The sequence below is a fragment of the Pezoporus flaviventris genome, unplaced genomic scaffold, assembly GCF_033815535.1.
Source record: "Pezoporus flaviventris isolate CSIRO_AGI_PZ_B2104156 unplaced genomic scaffold, CSIRO_AGI_Pfla_v1 ptg000008l, whole genome shotgun sequence".
Lineage (NCBI taxonomy): Eukaryota > Metazoa > Chordata > Aves > Psittaciformes > Psittacidae > Pezoporus > Pezoporus flaviventris.
The window spans coordinates 1,196,388-1,217,656 of record NW_026892556.1 but is presented as its reverse complement, the minus strand read 5'-3'; the positions used below and the strand labels follow the sequence as shown (position 1 = coordinate 1,217,656).

The following is a 21,269-nucleotide window of genomic DNA, read 5'->3' as shown; positions in this document are numbered from 1 at the left end:
CCCAAGCCCTAAATGGAATAGCTGAGCTGTAAAAAACTGCCGGGGGCATAAACCGAAGCTCGTTCTGTCAGCCTTCAATAGGACGAGGCTCTCATTCCCACAAGGACCCTCAAACAGAGCCCGGCTCCTGCACCTCGGTGACCCCAGAGCTGTTCCCCTTCTGCTGGGAGCCACAGAAGGATGCTCCGGAGCCCTGCAAGCCCCTGCGCCCTCCACAGGGCTGATTCCAGAGTCGTGGGGTACCCACAGCTCAGCCCGGGAGCTGAGGGATGCAGAGGCTCTGCAGCACCTTCCTCTAATGCCGTGCCTCTCCTCGTGCCTCAGTTTCCCCATCGGCAGGCTCTCCTCCAGCCGTGTTTCTGACACTGTGACATTTGACAGCCTCTGCCCCCCCAAAGAGCTGGGTGTGATCCGTCCCTGGCCTGCCTGTACCACTGCCTCCGTGTGCAGCCAGGACTTGGTCTGGTCACTGAGCAGAGAGGTTTCTAATTAACAGGATTCTGATGTTAATTAAGACAATCTTTCTCGTCTCATTTAGATCTCACCAGGGCACTGCTGCTTCCCTGGGAGCCTCTGCTCACCTCGCAGCTCACATCCCAAGGGCTGCCGTGTCTCAGGGCAAGGCTCCGGGATGTCACCTTAAAGGTCCTGGAACACACGTTTGTCTGAAGAGCCAAGTGATCAGCACCGAGTCTCACTCCAGGGGCTCCAGGAACGTGCTTCAGCCTTCCCAGTCTTCTCCTTTCGGTTCTTGTACAAACCTACCAGCCCCAATAGGTGACTCCAAAGGGGAATCTGACCTCTTGCCTTCCACATCAGGCCGGTAACCCAGCAATGTTATGGATTCATCTTGCTTCAGAAAAGTCCACCTTCTACATTCCCGATGCCTTCCCATAGATCAGCCTGGATTAAGTTTGGAGTGAGATGATAACTAGTAATAATACTGCTGCCTTGTCCCTAATTATTTTCAATATAATTACGTACCCTCAAGAAACCTTTTAAAGAGCACATTCCCATCAGCCCTCTGGTCCAAGGGATTCATTTGTTTCTGGAAAGAAATACTCTTGGAGCTGAATCTTTCATTAGTTTGCTAGAGAGACTCCTGCTCAAGTCAGGAGGGTACGTGTGCCGTGAGCCCTGCTTGAGGACGTGCGGTGATGCCCATCGAGCAGCTGGCCACCAAAGGAAGATTTTGTAAGCACCTCAGACTGGTTTGTTGGCAGCATTTGGCAAGGAAAAAAAGCCTGGAAGTCTGCTGGAACGTAGCACCAAAAGACTCTGAGTTTCACTGTCTGTTATCAGCTTATCATCCTTCCCTTTCCCATGTTTTAATCCCGCAGAAGTGCTGCAGCTCTGATGTGTGAAACTGAAAAGAGAGATTAGATCCCTTGGCTGCTGAGCTCCGAGCGTGGGGCTGTTTTCCGGGGATGTGCCCGGGCACGGGGAGGTGCTGTGTTGCCATTTCATCTCCTGGTGCTCTCCAGACCAGGTCGGTGTGAGGACCCCCTGTGCCCGGTGGATGCATGCCATTGCCGGTGCGCCCATGGGTGACTCCAGGCTGCGGCACGCTTGGAACCTCGCTGTTGGGATTAAACTGCAGCTCCATGTGAGTGTGGATGCTGTCGAGGGAAGCTTCCCAAGGCACACTCTGTGTCTGGGATAATTCTTTGCCTGTGCCACTGTGCGAGTGGGAGCTAAAGATGCAAACTGGAAACGGGGAACCCACCACATCCTGCCCTACCTTGAGCTCAAGGTTGGGAAGGAGCAGCAAGGAGCAGCGTGTTTGAAAGGGAGGAATTAAATGCATGCGTTGAATTTAGGCAACGTGGTTTAAGATAGTCCCTGGGTTTTCTGAGCACATTGACTCTTCCTTCAGGGTGCTCCCAGGTGGGGTCCTCTCTGTGGATTTTCCTGTGAGAACAGGATGTCCCTGGCTGCATTTTCCACTGTCCCAGTTACCTGCTGCCCTCCCATCCCACTGCTGGCAGCACATCCTGGGGCTGGGATTCCCATGCATGCCCACAGCCCAAATCTGCCCAGCTGCGCTCCTGCTTTTCCTGTTCCAACCTGTGGGGTGCTCACAGCAGGATTTGGTTTGTGGGTTTTAAGCCATTCATGATCTTTTAAAGATGAAAAAGCTGTTTAAATGCACGTTCTCCCATGATCTTTTGTTTTATTTCCTTGCTGGCACGATGAATGAGAGCCCACCTGGTCTTGGAGCCTTCAGAGGCTCTTCTGTGTCTAATGGGGTGTCCTGAGCCCCTGGACTCAGGGGGTTATTCCCAGTGAGTGAAGCATCTGTGTAAACCAACCCCTGCTAAACCAGGGACCAGGTTCAGCGGCATTCCCCAGTTTGGATCCCTGAAATCCTTTTGGGAAAGGGAAAACTGTATCTGGGAAGCAAAAGGCCAGCCCAGCCCTCTCCATGCCTCCCCACATAACCTTCATTTCAGACTGGTCCTTCTAGCCGCCACGGTTTGAAACCCAAGGATGAGTTTCCAGGGAAGTTTCCTCACTGAAATAGTTAATGAGGAATGGAACCAACCCCCATCCCGCTTCCCCCAGCTCCTCCCCCCCCCCCCCCAACAAAAATCAGAATAATAATTAAAAGATGCCTAGAAACGCTCTTGGAAGAGCATAAATTCTGAAGATGAAAGTAAATGATTAAAATAATTAAATACTTCAAGTTGACAAGCAGAAGCAGAATCTTGCCAACGGACATTTGTCGGTAATTAGTTAATTAATCCTAACACAAATTATAAGCCATAACAAACCAGTCAGGCTGAACGCAGCCGGCTGTTCAGAATGAAACTTCGGAGGAGAGGGAGGGAGAAGAAGAAGAAAGAAAAGTTTGAAGGTTCTTGTGGATGCTGAGCAGAAGCGGGGGGCCCCTGGGAAGCGCAGTTGGGTTGGGGCAGCAGAGCAGCCGCTGGAGCTCTCCCCTCCTCTGCTCAGGTGCTCCCACTTGTGCTGCCTGCTCAGCACTCTGCTCTCCCTGCTCAGCTCCTCACCAGCCTGGACCAGCTTGGACACAGCGGCAAGCTGCTCCAGTGGAAGGTGTCCCTGCCCGTGCCAGGGGTTGGAACTGGATGAGCTTCAGGGTCCCTTCCAACCCAAACCATTCCATGATTTTATGACTCTATGGACAGAACAAGGATGGGGAGATGAGATCTGGGCTGGGCTGCAACCCCACCCAGCAGGAGTATAGCAGGATGCACAGCTCAGGATGGGCAGCACTGAGGACTCAGGGTTTTCACTGGTTTTCTGAGAGGAAATGTGGGACAAAGGCTTCTGATTTAGGAAGTGTTTTTAAGACAAGCTGAAAAAGGAAGGTTTGTGCTTGGGAGCTGGATCCAGCCAGGGAAAGTCATTGCAAATGACACCAGGACATGTATGCGGTCAGCAGGGACCTGGCGTGAGCCTGATGGAGGCCAAATTGCTGGAAAGATGGGGAAGACGGAGCCGGTGCTTTACCCTGTGCAACGGGCAGAGGTTAATGACTGCAGGCTGGTTTCCCACCTCCGGTCACCTTGGCTCAAGTCCAATTATCAGCCCTAGATTAAGTGAGCCCAGTGATCCACAGGGAAGGCACGGTGACTGACAGCTCATCCGCAGCACTGCACCTCTGCATTAACACGTCGGGCTGGGGCTGTAGGTGCACCGAAGGGCCAGGCTTTGCCCTTCCTCCAGCATGAAGAAGCTCTTGATCAGACAGGAGCTGGTTGGTGCTCCCATGGACACAGCACAGGGACTCTTCCTTGGCCAAATGACAGCTGCCAACGCAGCGCAAGTGATAAATGGGACATCCAGCTTGCAGATGGGCTTTTATCAGTAAGGGAAAGAAGGCAGGAAGTAACTGGAAAGAACACAGAGATGCCAGGGAAGTGTGATTTTCCCACAGCTTCCAGACTGTCGGAGGAATCGCCTGATGTGCCACGTCGGGGCATGGATCATATGAGTGGAAGTACGAGCATGTGAGCACCCATGACCATCCACTGATGTGTTGTACACGCGGAGCAGAAAGAGCTCAATTGCGAGACAGGGACTTAGCACCGAAGCCATGAAACGCTCACCTTTTTTTTGGCCAGCACCCTCTGAGATGCACGTGAAGAGGGCTCCCGTGTGCCACAAAACCTGTGCAGAGCTCTGCCGAAGAGAAAGTTTTGCTCCTCATGCGTGTGAGCGCGTGTACGCGCGTGTTCCAAGTGTTCCGCATTATGTGAGCTCTGACCTTCAGAGGGGAACAGAAGGAATATTTCCCCCCTGCGGCTAGAGATGTCAGTGAAATGTCTGTCTTCCTTAATAATTTCAATCTGGGTGACAGGGGACAGGGCATTTTGCTCTGAACGAACGCACTGTAAAAACTGTCAGATAGAATTTGTCTCAAGAAGCAACATTTCTCCCTATTCATGGTCATAATTGCAGGCATCTTATGACCTGTGCAGCAGCACATTTTGCTCAGCTGAAGAAAAGGAGACCTAAAATAGGTGGTTCGGTCGTTCTGCAGAGCTTTGGCTTAAACCTAAATGGATTCGAACAAGCACTGGGGATCTCCAGCAGAATGCTTTCATTTGCTTGGGTTTTTTCTTCTAAATCCAGAACAAACTGGGCACAGAAGTGACGTAGGAGAAAAGAAGGACTACAAATTGCCATTTGCTGGGCTGGTGTAATGGCCTATTTCGTCCTATATCCTGTCTCCTAACTGCCTGCCTCTCTGAATTTCCTCTGAACTGACAGTGGCCAGCGTCTTTTTAATGCACTGAATAAGTAACTAAATGGGTAATTAACCAAATGGGCATGACGATAATTTGATTGTGCTTTCCTCACTTTTAAAGCACAGGAAATAGCAAGAAAAGTAATAATCCAGTGGCCAGCAGGAATTCAAAGGGAACAAGAGCTCGAGGAGCCGGGGGGAGCTTTGGTTAGATGTTGCTGCCTCTAAGTCTCCCACAACACTGCAGAAATCTGTTTGTTTTGTTAAACATTTGGATTTCTTGATTTGTGCCTCCTCAGTGGGGGAAAAAAAATCAATCCAGTGACCTGAAGCAGCTTTTCTTTTTATGCTTCAATTCTACAATTAGCAACGGTCAGGGAAGAGAGCATCCTGCTGGCTCCACTGTACGGTTATGGGTCACACCCCACTCAAATCTAGACACTGCGTTGGGATCACCAACCTGGTTTTGCGTAACAGCTCTTGCAATATTAGCCTGCAGTGCCTGTGGCTTCCCTGCCTCGCCAAGAAGGTTTGAGCACAAATGAAACGGGGAGAAGGAACCAGGAGCTACCGCGGTGGGAAGCAGCTGCAATGCTCCGCACTGCTGGGGAGGCTCCAGAAACGGGAAAACTGAGAAATAACACTCCCTGTCCCAGGCATCCCAACTGCTTGCAGTGAATACCCTCTTGCCCTCTGCAAGGAGACAATGATGTCCACTGATGATGCTCAGGAAGGAGCATCCCGCTGAGGAGCAGGGCCCCAGCTGGTCTCTGGAACGTTCTCACCTGCAAGATCAATCCTGCCGGAGCCACACAGGCTGCAATCCGCTGAGGGCAGACGCCAGGTTACAATCCATTTTCACCTGCACACTCCAATGGATGCCCCATTCTTGCCATCGCAAGTGGAGGGCAAACACTGAGCGATGGACCTGGGAAGCAGGGGCTGCTGTGGGATGCCTGCAGCACTGATGCTGCCAGGCACTGACAAGTCCGGAAGGAATGAGGACTCAAGGAGTTTTGCTGGTGGTAGGTGAGGGGGACACACTCCTTCACACTGATCTCAGCCTGGGAGGTGGCAGGAGAGGTGAATGGGGGCTCCTGAGTTCAGAGCAACCCCTCTGCAGAGCTGCTGTACACCTGAAGCAATCACTGCAGGGCGATGCTAGCAACCCACTCTGCATCCCAGGAGAGCCAGGCTCATCATTTAACCACCACTGGCAAAACCCCTCCATCCAGGCAGTGTTCAACACCCATCTGTCAAAACAAACACGTCAAAGACAGACCTCAACTTCCGCTAGCTGAAACTTCAGCAAGAGCTGCTCTCCAGAGGCATCCCGGCGGGGAGGACACAGCCAGAAAGACTGGCACCAGGGCTGGCCACCAGTGCGGCCATGGGAGGACAATGCAAGGTTTGTCCCTGCCCATCCCTAAGGAGAATCTGTTAAAATATACCATGTTTAAGCCCATACATAGAAAGTCATCTTGAGGAGCTCTGTGGAGCCCAGACAGGGAGATTAGGAGCAAAGCTCCATGTAAGCCTTGCAGAGTTCATTCTGGGGTTGTGTGAGCCAAATGGCATGCTTCAGCAGCTAGAGAGGAGCCCAGAGAAATCAAGATTTCTATTCGTATCCAGTCCGCTGACCTGCCCTGTGATCTCCACTAAATCACTTCTCCTCTCTGTGCCTTCATTTCCTGCACCTGAAATAGCAGGAGCACGAGAATTCTTTTCTTTTCTGGGAAGCAGTGAACTCCCAGCAGGAAAACTTGTCTAGGCTTTACAGTAACTGTAACATCATCTTTACTAATACTGTACAGAGACAGATGACAGCAAAGGGCAAAAGCCAGTGCAAACAATACCTAGAATGAAAAACACCCCCTGCACCGCAGTCCTGCATCATACCACAGCCCCACACTGCTGAGCTGCCTTGTGAGCCAGGGACAGAACCAAAAGCTGAGCCCAGATGCTTCAGGCCAGCCCTGCCCAGCTTTGGTTTAGCACAGGTAGCTCAGTACGGGCAGGGTTTTACATAGGCTGCTTGGCATCCCTGTGCTACTCACAGCTTTTATTATTGGAGTAACCCCACCAAGGTTGTGTAGCACACATGTATAAATACATGTAGCTGCAACAAGTAAAATAGGAACAATCAATTTCAAGACATAGAATCATGTCATAGAACACCAGCTTGGAATGGACCTCAAGGATCGCCTAGTCCAACCTTTCCAGGCAAAGCATGACTTAGACTAGATAACAGACCCAGGCATACTGCAGCCTGGACAGTTTCCCTTTAGTGGTGAAAAATAGTCCCCATTTCCTGCCAGGCAGAGATGTCCCACTGTCCTTCTTACCCCGATGTACTGCCAAAGTGCCCGCACCCTGGGAAGACAGGTAGGTGTGTATTGGATGCACACGTGCTTCCCAAACGGGGAAATTCAATCTGTCAAGAAAATTCAATAACAACCTTAACATTTAATTGTACCCTAGGGCCCAATAAAAATCAACGAGGTTGGGAGCTGTTGATTTTTTGTTAACCTTCTCTTAAAAAGGTCTCAAAAAATAGCTGTTTAGAGAGGCTAGCTCTATGTACATGTGCAATATGTATGGCGATGGATGGGGAAAAATGTGTTTAAAACTTCAGACTGGATCCACACAGAAAATACTTAAACACTGGCACGGAGCTTGGCCATTGTTAGGCAAAAGAAAACGTCCTGTTTTGATTTATTCACGCAGCACTCAATTTAACAAGTGTAGCTACAGGCAATTGGAAAACAGTCAAAATGGTGAATTTGCTGCTTACACTCATTTATACTGTTTCCTGAAGACAATTTGCTGTTGCTTTTTGGCATGCCTAGTATTTTTTAAACCACACAAAGGTTATGCCCAGTTCTCATAATTACACAGTGACTTTTTTAGTTATAGGTGCAGTTGGGTGTTTGCCATGTGCTGAGCATCCAGAGGTTGATCTCCGGGGGCTGCCTCCTTCACGGCAACTGCCGGGGGGGTTTAATGCTCCGGTGGCCCCTTTCATCAGTGAGGGGCTGGGTCTTTGTGGAGCTGCATTTAGTGAATGTATTAGATGGGGCTCAGGCAGGGGCAGAGTCTAATCAATAAACCAAGTGCCAGTCGGAGTTGTGCCGCTCGTCAGGATGGCGCCTGGAGTGAGACAATGTCCAAGCAATTAGAGGAGCTGTTTTGTTTCTTTTGTTATTAATTATCTACATTACAGCCACACCTGGAAGCTTTTGGGTGCTGCACTTCAGCACTTTCTTTGCCTCAAGAAAGTTAAGTAGCTTGAGAACCTGGGAGGGGGGGGAAGAAAGGAATAGCAGAGATCAGCGGCTGCCAGAACGCGTGTCCAGCAAGGTGATGAAACCAGGGGTCTCCATCTGAGCTCAAGGAGCACCTCTGAAGCCATCAACTGATAGGAAAATCGCAGGCGTATCCGCGCCACAGCCTTCCCTTGGTGGCTGGCACGGACACGTCAATCACAGAAAAGAATGCTCCGCTGGCTCAGCAGGTGAGCCAAGCCAGGGCTTGTCCCTTTGGCTGCCGGGCTCGGCTCGGGACGGTGCCCGGGGCGGCAGGAGGGATCCCGCACTTGCTGAGCTCGCAGTCACAGCTCCCCGCTGCAGCCCGCCTGGCTGCCGGCACCCACCGCGGTGGGAGCTGCGGGAAGCCCCACGCAGCAGCGCGGAGCTCAGCCCTGCACGCAGCCAGCACCGCTCGCTATTCCCGACACGGGGAGATGGGCAGCAATTAAACCCATTAAATCCAGTGCTCCTGGAAGGATTTCACTGTCTCAGCAGCTCAGTTCTCTCTGACTACAGAGATCAGGGGCTGGTACTTATTGCCGTTAGTGTGCCCGCTGCCGTGCAAGGAGGGTTCAGAGTGTACAAAGCGGGATGCGCCATCACCACGGCTCCATTGAGACTCTGCCTTGGAATTGTGCTTTTTAATACCAAACACCGCACGTTTTGGCCAGGAATGGCACCAAAGACTGGCAGAACCCCAGGACCCCTGGCAGGAGACCCAAGTCTGCCTGAAGCCCCGCCGAGGGCTGAGGTCCCCGGCCCGGGCACAGGTCCCTACAGGCCCCGCAGGACGCTGACAGACACTCCCCGCCCTCCCACCGCCGGCCCGGGATAAAGCGGGGAACCGGGATAACGCAGGAACCGGGATAAAACTGGAACCGGGATAAAACTGGAACCGGGATAAACCGGGACGGGATAAAACTGGAACCGGGATAAAACTGGAACCGGGATAAACCGGGACGGGATAAAACTGGAACCGGGATAAAGCTGGAACCGGGATAAACCGGGACGGGATAAAACTGGAACCGGATAAAGCTGGAACCGGGATAAACCGGGACGGGATAAAACTGGAACCGGATAAAGCTGGAACCGGGATAAACCGGGACGGGATAAAACTGAACCGGGATAAACCGGGACAGGATAAAGCTGGAATCGGGAGCGCTTCTCGCCCCGCCCACCGTCGAGCCACGTGAAGATGGCGTCATCGGTGCGCGCCGCGGCGCGGGTGCGAGGGGAGGCGGCGGCGCTTGGCTCCGCTGTGTCACGGCGCGGCCGCCATGGAGTACCTGATCGGCATCCAGGGCCCCGACTACGTGCTCGTGGCTGCGGACACGGTGGCGGCCTCCAGCATCGTCCAGATGAAGCACGGTGAGAGGCGGCGGGGGTGGCCTGTGCGGGCCGTGGCTCCAGCCGTGAGCGAGCGGCCGGCGGTGGGCAGGCCCCGAGCCTGTGGCGCTGAGGAGGTGCTGTTACAATAGGGGGGTGCAGGTAAACGCTGCCGGGTGTTGGTTTGTTGTTGGGTGTTTTCGCTGTGAGCCCGGTTGCTTGGAGCAGTTTCCAAGCCGAAACTGGTACCACTGTTGGGTTGTCGTGGTGGGTTACCGGTGGGGGTAAGCGGTGACTTGTCAGCCCCAACACCGCCGTATGGATGTGTTAAAATCACCGCAGGGGTAGCGAAGGGCGAGATTCAGTGCTTGGTTGTGTCTGGTTCCCTGGTAAAATGTCATTCATGGTAAAAAGGAGCTCTTTGTTAGAAGTAAAAGCATCAGGGAACGTCTTGGCGCAAGGCATGTGAGTGAAGCTATAATCTGTATTTGACTTCTTTATGTGGTAAAATATCCGGGGCGTTACGACTGGTCTGGTGTGAGGTGGCCTTGCCCATGCCAGGGGGATTGGAACTAGATGACCTTAAGGTCCTTTCCAACCCGAACTATTCTGTGATTCCTAAGCCTCTGAAACGCTCTGAAAGGAATTTTGCTACTTACTGCTGCACTAATCTAGACTGAAGCTTGTTTACAAGGTTTAGTGAACTTTCTAAGCTAAATACTGTGCTTTAGAAGCTCTTAAAAGCACCCTAAATAACCATCAGCACGTTTTAGATGTGGTATTGATGAACTGTGGCATCACAAACCCATGAATGCTATAGCAGTGCTTTTATCTAGAATACTCCTCTTCAGGTCATTGGAATGGTGTTAGAAAGATGGTTGTGAAAGGTGGTGGCACATACACAATACAAATGTAATCATTGCAAACCATGTTTTGTAAGTTAACTTGGTTCCAGGTGGCTTTATTTATGAACTTTAAGGGAAATGTATTTAAAACACAGGGTTTATTTGTCTTTTGGGGGAGAAACCCCCCCCCAGATTTCAGGTATTTATTTAGGGTATCCACATTTACTAATACTTAAATTTGTAACTAGATTGCAAGGGCTGATGGGTGTCAGCAGCTTCCCTAAACTCTCAAGACATGCAGCTTCTGTGCACTGCTGGGTGTTCTGCTGCCTCCTGATTGTGACACTTCCTACCTGCCTTGCAGCAGAGATTATTCGCCAGCATTTAGCGAGCTGAAGCAAAGCACAGAGGTGGAGGTTTAATGCTGTTCTGTAGGCTCCCATCAGCACACAGAAGTGATCTTCCTTTCGCACTACTGGGTACCAGGGTTCTTCTGCCCAGGAAGCACCACATATAATGTTAAACTTTGCATCAACACTATAGTCATTGTATAAGAGCATGGATTTCTGAAGTGCCTCCCTTGCTGAAGGAAGCACTTTGTGCATTCCAGCTTTGTTTCTCTCAGTGATGTGTTTAACAAGTGTTGTGTACTGTGCCACCAGCTGTGTGCTCAACTGAGTGTTCAGGTTTGCTCAGGAGCACTTTTTGTTAGTCTTCCAGGTCATAATGTAGTTATCTGAGTCTTACTTTCTTGCCTCTGAAAGAAGCCATGATGTGTTATGATATTGGCAAAATAATTTATTCTTTCTCATGACCACGTTATTTTTCTTTGCCTAGACCATGACAAAATGTTTAAGATGAGTGAAAAGATCTTACTCCTGTGTGTTGGGGAGGCTGGAGACACTGTACAGTTTGCAGAATACATCCAGAAGAATGTTCAGCTCTACAAGATGAGAAATGGTGAGTGAAGTAGAACAGTTACCCGCTGAGGGTTTGGAAGCAGAGTTAATGATAGGTGTAGTTTACAGCTGATTATTTCTCAAAGCTTCTCTAGCTTTAAGGATTTCAGCTTTTTTTAGTGTCGAGTACAGGTGGTAATGAAGCCAGGATTTAAAAATGGCAATTAGATTATATAGTGTAAACAGAGAGGCTTATCCAAAGCCCAGTTGGCCTATTTGTAATGTAAATGGCACAATAATAGGTTTGTTAGGAAAATATTTCTCTTACTATGTCTGTTGTGCGACACCTGTTACTGGTTTTCTTGATACGTTGGACTGAAAAATTCAGGCTGCATGCCCATGGTATTTTAACTGTTGAAGCTATATATTTTAATGGTCTGCACAGATATGACCTGCCTGGATTTTGAGGGCCCTCTTTAAGCTTGTCGCTGTCAGAATAAACTGGAATTAGGCAAATGGCGTAAGATTTTGTTACCAAAGACTGTCTTTGCTCTTTCAAAATAAGGAAGTGAAACATGAATATGGATTTGTACTGTTATCAAATACACACATTTCTTCTCCAGGTTATGAATTGTCTCCTACTGCAGCTGCAAACTTTACACGGCGCAACCTCGCTGACTATCTTCGGAGTCGAGTGAGTAAGAGCTGAAAGATTTTGGCAAAGGCTTACAGGGGAAAATTCCCATCTTCAAGTAATGGAGCCTGATGAAAAAGGTGGCAGCTCCTGTCTTTAGTGATGAATTCACTTTGAAAGGATGTTTTATTAAAATATGACTTGCTTTGCTTATTTAAAAAACTTACCACTTCTCATTAACTGGTACAACTACAGTCTTAAAATTCCAGCCTTGGGCCCAAGAAATGTTTTGTCACCAGTGTTGCAGACAGTGGCGTGAATCCAGCCTCTTTAACGTCGAGATAAGGTTGCTGGTTTTCATGCAAATGCACTGAATCCGTTTAATCTTCTTGGAAAATGATTTAATAGAGCCAAGCTGTTTGATGTACTTAGCAAAACAAGCCCCTTTTGTAAACAGCACCATGAGGCTTTCCATAAATATCAAATCCAAGTTGAAGCTGTGTTTTCAGGTTACTAAACTGCAATTACTGATTTTTCTCATGGTAATTTTTTCAAAGTAGGAAAAGATGGCATGAAGAGGCAGATGGACTTTGAAAGGTCCAAGGTTAGGAAGCATTTCATTGGCATTCTCAGCGTGATGTATGAAAGAAAACAAGAAAGAATGGGATGCTGAGAATGAAGTTGCTCTGTCAGGGACAGTATGTGGGATAAATCATGTTGCTGTTCTGACTACACTGCATGTACAATAACAAAGGAAGGCCATGCCTCACATAAGAGCTGCATTGTTGAGAATGACATGTGTGGAGTGCAGTTTACATCCTTCTGCAAGAACCTTGGGAACAGCCAGAGGTCATTTATCTAACTTTTGACATGGGTCACAGCTGCAGGTAGCAAGTTTTTAAAGTTGGAGCAAGTCAGGACAACTCGGTGCAGGGTCCTGCCTCAGACTCATACATGAAACTCTTCTGGTTTAAATGACTTCAGCCAGCTATGTGGATTAAGCATGGTTGGTAGGTAACGGCTGGCAGTGATGCTGCTTGCTTTAGCTTTTGTTCCGATGTGATTTGTAAGTCTGTGTGTGTTTTGTGGAATTTGGTGTGGGTTTTGAGGTTGACATGAAGGAGCCATGCTGCTTGGTGCCTGGCCCAGAGGGCTGTTGTCTGCCTGGTGCTAGTGGCTGTCTCAGGGCATCTGATCTGCATAGATGATGTAGAATCATAGAATCATAGAATAGTTAGGGTTGGAAAGGACCCTAAGATCATCCAGTTCCAACCCCCCTGCCATGGGCAGGGACACCTTACGCTAAATCATATCACCCAAGGCCTTATCCAACCTGGTCTTGAACACTGCCAGGGTTGGAGCATTCACAACCTGCCTGGGCAACCCATTCCAGTGCCTCACCACCCTAACAGGAAAGAATTTCCTTCTTATATCCAACCTAAACTTCCCCTGTTTAAGTTTTAACCCGTTACCCCTTGTCCTGTCACTACAGTCTCTAACGAAGAGTCCCTCCCCAGCATCCCTATAGGCCCCTTCAGATACTGGAAGGCTGCTCTGAGGTCTCCACGCAGCCTTCTCTTCTCCAGGCTGAACAGCCCCAACTTCCTCAGCCTGTCTTCATACGGGAGGTGCTCCAGCCCCTGATCATCCTCGTGGCCTCCTCTGGACTTGTTCCAACAGTTCCATGTCCTTTTTATGCTGAGGACACCAGAACTGCACACAATGCTCCAGGTGAGGTCTCACAAGAGCAGAGCAGAGGGGCAGGATCACCTCCTTCAACCTGCTGGTCACGCTCCTTTGGATGCAGCCCAGGATACGGTTGCTTTCTGGGCTGCGAGCACACACTGAAGCCGGCTCATGTTCCTTTTCTCATCCACCAGCACCCCCAAGTCCTCCTCCACAGGGCTGCTCTGAATCTCTTCTCTGCCCAACCTGCAGCTGTGCTGGGATTGCCCCAACCCAGGTGTAGGACCTTGCACTTGGCATGGTTAAACCTCATGAGGTTGGCATCAGCCCACCTCACAAGCGTGTCGAGGTCCCTCTGGATGGCATTCCTTCCCTCCAGGGTATCAACCGAACCACACAGCTTGGTGTCATGGGCAAACTTGCTGAGGGTGCACTCAATCCCACTGTCCATGTCAGTGACAGAGATGTTGAACAAGACCGGTCCCAGCACCGATCCCTGAGGGACACCACTTGTTACTGGTCTCCAGCCGGACATTGAGCCACTGACCACAACTCTTTGTGTGCGGCCATCCAGCCAGTTCTTTATCCCCTGAGTGGTCCATCCATCAAATTGATGTCTCTCCAATTTAGAGACAAGGATGTCGTGTGGGACAGTGTCGAACGCTTTGCACAAGTCCAGGTAGATGCCATCAACTGCTCTACCCCTGTCCATCAGTTCTGTAGCCCCATCATAGAAGGCCACCAGATTGGTCAGGCAGGATTTCCCCTTAGTGAAGCCATGCTGGCTGTCACCAAGCACCTTGTTGATTTTCATGTGCCTTAGCATGCCTGCCAGGAGAATCTGCTCCAAGATTTTGCCAGGCACAGAGGTGAGACTGACTGCTCTGTAATTCCCCGAATTAGGGGAATGTAGGTGAGGCTGACACCAAATGTCCTGCCTGCTTAAGCACAGGCAGCTCTTTCTTAGGTATGATGTAAAGTACGTCTAACGGGAGTAATTTAACAGGGTTTTTGTTAAAGTGGGCCAGCAGGATGTGGCATAGATGTGGTACTGTTGTCTTCCTCTGTGCTGTGTCCCTTGAGGCCTGATCCTCTGTGTGTCTCCCCTCCCTGAGCCCAAGCTTGCCTTCTGGCTCACCTGCTCCAGATGGGCAGCACAGTGGGAGGACACTGGCAAAGGCAGATGTGTTTATTTACCGGAGACAAAATGTTGTTGTGTTGCAGATGGCAATGCCCTGGAGCAAGTGGAGCACTCTGACACTACTGTCACACTATAGTGATCTCTGTACCGTAGGGAGAGCTCCTTTTCTTTAAACATAGCACTTAATGATTTGTTTGTGGGATTCAGGATTTGATGATACAAACCTTGCCGTCAGAATTTTTTTTCCCTGTGAATTTTGTTACATTTGTGGAATACCAGAAGGATTAACACCAGCGCTCTGTGTCTATTTAAATTGCATTATAGGATTCCTGGAGGCTGCTAATTATGTGGGTGATAAAAAAGTGGAAAGGTAAAACATGCCACTGCCTCCTGTTAGGAGTGAGAAAATAGTTTAGAAGTAAGAAGTTTGTTGAGGGAAAAGGTGGTTTGTTGCTGTGTTGCTGCTCACCGTGTGAAGCTGTTTGTTATGGAAGGCTGGAGGAATGTGAAGGAGGGTGGCTAACACTGAAACACCACTTTTTCAGACAGAATACTGTTGTTGCGGCCCAGCCCGAAACAGAGCTTGTTCTGCATTGTTAATCACCATCTGGGTTCCTCTGTTATCTAGCTTGGTTTTGTTTATGAACATTGTGGCACATATAGGCCAAGTTTCTGGTATCTTGGGGGTGGCTGCCTTGTAAGGCAGTGCCTTGAAGTTGTTCTTCTGGTAGAAGTGTTAAGTGTAATGACACTGGCCTTGTGAATTAAGGCCATTTCATTGCTGTGCTCTTTTACTGAATAGTCAACATGTGGCTTTGCATGACATTTCATTTTTTAAAGCAAGGGGTTTATGCTCCAGAGCAGGATCTGAAAAGCGTCTTTGATTTCCATTTATGTGTTGCAATTGAGGCAAACTTAGAAACTGCTTTGAACCCAACTGTCTTTCACATAGGTGAGTGATGCTGTAGCTCCTCTTCCCCTATACCTACTCCAGTACCTCACTTGATTCACCTGCTGATTTTAGTACCAGGTTTAGCGCATATAACATACTACTTAGGTTAGATGGAGGTAGGGAGTAGGAAAAATACCCACCTTGCCTCTTCAAGTTTCTTGTTGTGATGCTGTGTTTAACTGTAGGTGACAGGGTCTGGCCTGAGCCCAGAGGAAGACTGCCAGTTCCTTTCTCCTTGTCCACGCTTGGCAGGACGCGTCCTTGCGCCCACCTTTCCCCCTTTGCTGTGTCTTTGGCTTCTGCCAGATGTCACGCCGCTGCTTGTCACCACCCAGCCTCCTGCTGCTGGTCTGGTTGCTTTACAGTATTTATCACAACTGTTCTCTTCTGCTGGAAATTCTGAAGAATTTCACACATCCATTAATTGCTGTAGTTATTTTAAATCAAACAGCATAAAATGCAAAGCTACTTGGGATGTGAAATAGTGCCTCTAATAGGAAGGTAAGTTTGAGGGGGGGGAGAAAGATCTGATTGATCCTGGGGTGTTGTTCGTCTGCTCATTTGGTAGCCCTTGCATCACAGCAGTCTTCTAAAGAGTTTAGAATGCTTGGCATGGATGTAGTTACAAAAGCCAAGGCTGCATCTGGAATGGACAGAAGGACAAGGAATTCCAGTCCCAACATGAAGATGTTAGTGCCACTAAGCACTAAGAGGGGCTGTCTGCAAATTTCATGTATAATAATGGAGCTAGTAAAGGCATCATGGATATTTCCTTATGGTTAAATCCTGCCTTTCTTCAGTAATAGCAAGGCATGGGAGCTTTAAGTAGTCTGATAGAACATTAGCAGGAGAACTTACAACTGAAAAACAGCTTACAGATTTGTTTAAGTCTGTATAACACCATTTATTTATGGTTGAGTATCTCACATATGCCAGTGTTGGTAATTCAAAGTCACACAATAAGTTGAGTGATCTTGTGTCATGGCTCTTAAATATCAACTTGTGTGATGTTTCAGAATAAATAAATGATGAAATAGAGACTAATTAAAGGAATACAGCTGCATGGTAATTTGCTTCCAAGTATTCTTGAATGCTTTGAAGATTAAATCACACAATTTACAGTGATATGTTTGACATATAACTGTAGCCTGCTTTATTATTTGTTACTATCTGGTCAGAGTAAAAATACTGTATCCTGTGATACTTTTTGGGGTTCTTTTGAGTACAAATTCAGTGGTTTTGGTATCAAAATGAACTTTTTCCATTACAGTGTTTTGGCTTGAGGGGGAAATTGTGTTTGTGTGTTTTAGTCTATTGTTGGTTGCATCTTTTTTTTTTTTTTCTTGTTGCTTTGTTGATCTAGGCTTTCCAGCACTTTAAGAAATATCCTGTTAGTATGATTAATTTAATAAGAAACATTTTGTAGATAGGAAAATACTGGAAGTATATAAAAGCTGTCTTAAAAAATATATATATACAATTCCAGAATCTTCCTTGAGCCTACATGTAAAAATAACACAGTGCAGGCACGTTTCAGGATCTTACAAAGTACACATCTTGGAAGAAGATGTACAGAGACATCTGCTTTATTCACTCTGGTGGAACACACTAAACCTATGCCATGAAGGAAATGGCTAAGGAATTGCTAAACTTCCAAGTACACCAGGGTAGAAAGGCATGGCTACATTAATGTGGTTACAAGGAAAAGATGTTGGTATTTCCCAACCATATTTGATAGGCTCTTGCTGAAGTCATAAGCAAGAATCAGAGAAGACGACAGCTAAATTTCTAGCATGAGAAAACTGTTTCCAGCCAAGCAAAAATGCTGCTGAAATGGGATGTTGCAGTACCTTGAACAGAAATAAACCGATTCCATAGATCTTCTTCATTCACGTGGTCAAGTTAGCTGAATACTAAAGATTAAAAACCTGCAATAAAAATCTTAACTGCCAGTTAACAAGACAGTGAACACTGTGTGTAACTGTTTGCACTGTATGTAAGCTTTCATATATGCTAAAAGGGCTCTGGTTAACAGTAGCGTGACTGGGAAAAGAGCATGCTAAATTAACAAAGGCGTTCTTAGAAACTGCAAAATGTTCACGTTGTGCTCACATGTTGACAGTAAAACTCAGCAAGTTTTATGCTGAGATGAAAGAATCTGGTGTGAAAACATAATTAAAGTTGTCTTAAGTTTGAATGTGCCATGAAAGCTCTTAAAAAGCCCCAGACATGCTCGTTTTCAGGAGAACCAAAGTTTCATGTTTTTTATTTGCTTCTGCATCCCATGTTACCAAAAGACCCAATCAGTTTTGAGACTGTAATCTCCTGCAGACAGTATTGGTATAGTTACTGGTAGCATTTTATGGCAAAAGAGTTGTGAAATCAACGGTGTTGCTGTTCTGTAGGTGGCGGGGGATTAAGATTCAAAGCTTTAGGAGTGGCTGCTTTAATGCAAATGTGGTTTCTGTTTGTAGACCCCTTATCATGTCAACCTTCTCCTGGCTGGCTATGACGATCAGGAAGGCCCTGCCCTTTACTACATGGACTACCTGGCAGCTCTGGCTAAAGCTCCTTTTGCAGCACATGGATATGGTGCATTCCTTACCCTCAGCATCCTTGACCGCTATTACAAGCCAGGTAAGGGGTGTACAGAGAAGAAATATCTCCTGTCACCAATTGATAAATTAAAGGCTCAAACTGAAAGATTGGTGTTTGCTGAGTGCAGTTGCTGTGCTGCTACAGATTTGAGCATGGCTTTCTGTTAGGATAAATGTAGCTTTAAAGACTGCCTTCTGGTTTTGCTGAAAGGGTAACATGAAACTAGTCAGCTCCTTAAAGTGTTTTCCTGTTTGAGGCATAACAGACTGTAAGTGAAGGAAGTTTCAGTTTATTGTAAAACATGACTTCCCTGGACCATTAGCTGCTAGTAGTCTGTAATAGCATTTGGATAACTTTATCTTCTACTTGCTTGTCTGTTGGCTATGACATGTACATTTTCCCAGAGTACCAATCTTCAGAGGGCAGTCTGAGGTCCTGTTGCTCCATATCTTGGATTGGCTTTTTGTGTGATAGATTAAAAACATACAAGTGAGAAGATGCTCTTAGCAAGATTATCTTCAGTACTTTGGAGTGGCGGTGATGAAGATTGGTTGGTTTAGTTTTATGCATGTGGTAGCTGTTGTACATGTCTGTACCTGTCTGAAATTTTAATTTCAGAATCCTAATCCAGTTCTTAATAAACCCCATCCCCACTTTACAGATGAGAAAATGTACAAAACTGGGAATATTGTTAATCTGACGTCTTTTGGCTTTAGCTACAAAACTGCTTTGCTCCTGTGTGCAAAGCTGAGTTTAATCTCATAGCAGAGTTCTTGGTTTAGTAATCCTTTCGTCTCTCCTGCAAGAAGTGTAGCTAACTGTCAGTTTTATTCTAATGGGGCTTCTGCCTGAACAGTGGATGCAGATCTGGAGCAAACTCTACAAACAAGTTTTGAGAGATTCACAGGACTTAGTTGTTTTGTAGTCAGGTCCCTTGAAAATTCAACTGCTCCATTTTCCCCACTCCTCATGAAAAGAGAAAAACAGTGAGCTACAATACGTTGTCATGGCTTGACATCCCTATAGAGCACTGGATTTCATCCTAACGTGAGAATAGCAGGGGCATCACACACGTGCCTTTCCCATTATTAAAGCTAATACCCAGCAGGGAAGGCAGCACTAAAACCAGTCCCTACCTACTGTCCCTGACTTACAGCCGGCTGTGGACAGATGGAGCTGATTTGAAACTGTAATAAACTGGAGGAGGGAGAGACGTCCGGACTTCTCCGGAGCCTGGTCCCTGGCCATGGGAGGCAGAATTCCGTCATGCTTCCCATTCAGTGTAACAAATCGATTCTCAATGGCTTGTTGCAGTGTGAGCGCTCCAGTGCAGGGCATCCTCGGTACATCTGGAAAGTGTTTTCTGTGAGCTGGGAAGGAGAGGGTTTGGTGCTCAGCTGAACAGTTGTTTAAATTTAATAAAGTTTCTGTTGGGGGAGATGGCCTCTAATGAAATCAATCTGTGGATGTTTTCTCTTTCAGGTATGACACGTGAGGAAGCTGTGGAGCTCCTAAAGAAATGTCTAGAGGAGGTGAGTTGCCAAACTTAGACCCTTGTGATCTTGAGAAAGGAACTTTTGTTTGCATTCATTTGCTGATATTTTCCTCTTCCTCTTGTCGCATTTTTTGGCTGCCTTTGCCAGAAGGGGTAATAGACGTACACTGACCAGATGTGGAAGAGCTACTGAGGATTTGTGGGCCCTTGCATTGTCTTAGCATGGTTCATGTCCTTCAGAACGTAAACTTGAAGCTTTTCTTTACTTCTGCTTCTTCCGTGCTTAGCATAATATTGATACTGCCTATAACTGGGGTTTCATGTTTTTCTGAGCATAATTCAAGCATCCTTTTGTGACATGTATTGCATTTTGTGCCTCTCTTCCAGCTTGTGAAGTGGTATCTGAGGCGAAGCTTTGACCTTAAAGTTCGTGATCAATTTTAGGGCAGACGTAACCTTTCAAACTCTAAGGCTTTTATTGTAGGAAAATGTCCTTTATTGTTGTCTTTAAGAGATTGAATTGAATGTAACTGGGAAGAAACCTCTGGGGAACCAGCAGGAAGAAGTGCTTTAGAGAGGTTCTGTTTGAAGTACCTTCGATACATAGACTTTGTGTCCTAAGTTGTAGCCCACTCTGGTCTTCTTGTGTTACCATCTTCCTTGTTAACAGGATTGTGTATTTTCCATCTCCAGCCTAGGCTTAGTCTTGCCACAGAGAACAAACTTGGGCTGATTGATACCTGAGCAGTGAAGAAATCACTAGTTCCTAATATTTCAGGCCATCAGAACCCGAATGGAAATGTTGATGTACAGCAGCATATCCCTGCTGTATCCCTGCACTCTCCTCTTTTATTTAAGCTTTGAATGAATCTCACCTTTTGTCTTTTTGTCTTTTGTTAAACAGCTTCAGAAACGCTTCATCCTCAATCTGGCTTCTTTCACTGCCCGGTTCATTGACAAAGATGGCATCCACGACATGGAAAAAATACCCCTTCCAAAAGCGACGCCCTAACCTCTGAGCTCTTTCTTCAGCAGTCTTCTGTCTTTTTTTGTTTTGTTCACTTCTGGGTGTTTTTCTATTCACTTGGAGCACACAAGTCATGTACTGCACCGGGCGACTGAATAAAGATTGACATTTATATAGCCAGTTTTATCTTTTTATTCCACTGATCCTTCCTGAGAGTATTTAAGTAAATTGTTCCACAGAGAAGGTGAAACTTGATTTGTTGTTAATGGGTGCACATGCAGGTTACTTACCTTTCCTCTTCTCAGATTTCACCCCCCAAGTTTTCTTATGTATGGAAAAACCTGGTAGTATATTTTCTAGGTGACTCTGCTGTCACCCACTCGTACCTAAAGCTCATCAAACACCAGGCAAGTGTTTCATGCTAAACATAGAGCATCTGCTTTACTTTTCCAAAGATGTTACCACTGTTTGCTTTCTAAAACAATAATAATGAGGTTTTCAAAGGCTTAATTTGCTTCTGTTATACTTTGTTTCAGTCTAATCCAAGTGGAAGGTGAAAGAAAAGATCTGCAAGTAGAAAGGATTTTAAAATATTAGTGTCATTTTAACTCACCTGGCCATGGTTGTGTTACTGGGAAAGAATATTCTCCTGCTGGCACAGGAGGCTCATAACCACCTTAAGTATATAAATATAAACTGATGTA

The 21,269-nt window shown here is 47.1% G+C and overlaps 1 protein-coding gene across 2 annotated transcripts in view; it reads left to right on the top strand.

The window, feature by feature from the left end:
- Positions 1–20,745, top strand: part of PSMB2 (proteasome 20S subunit beta 2) — a 155,693-nt gene extending 134,948 nt beyond the window's left edge. The window contains exons 2-7 of one of the 2 annotated variants that reach the window (XM_061449824.1): positions 9,299–9,390; positions 11,031–11,153; positions 11,716–11,786; positions 17,980–18,142; positions 19,586–19,635; positions 20,503–20,745. In XM_061449824.1, the coding sequence (XP_061305808.1) occupies positions 9,300–9,390; positions 11,031–11,153; positions 11,716–11,786; positions 17,980–18,142; positions 19,586–19,635; positions 20,503–20,610 (606 nt within the window). In that variant the 5' untranslated portion in view covers position 9,299 and the 3' untranslated portion in view covers positions 20,611–20,745. Of the gene's footprint in view, positions 1–9,277; positions 9,391–11,030; positions 11,154–11,715; positions 11,787–17,979; positions 18,143–19,585; positions 19,636–20,502 lie in introns of those variants that run through there. The other variant, XM_061449823.1, reaches the window with a different exon arrangement.
- The last annotated feature ends 524 nt before the right edge of the window (positions 20,746–21,269 follow it).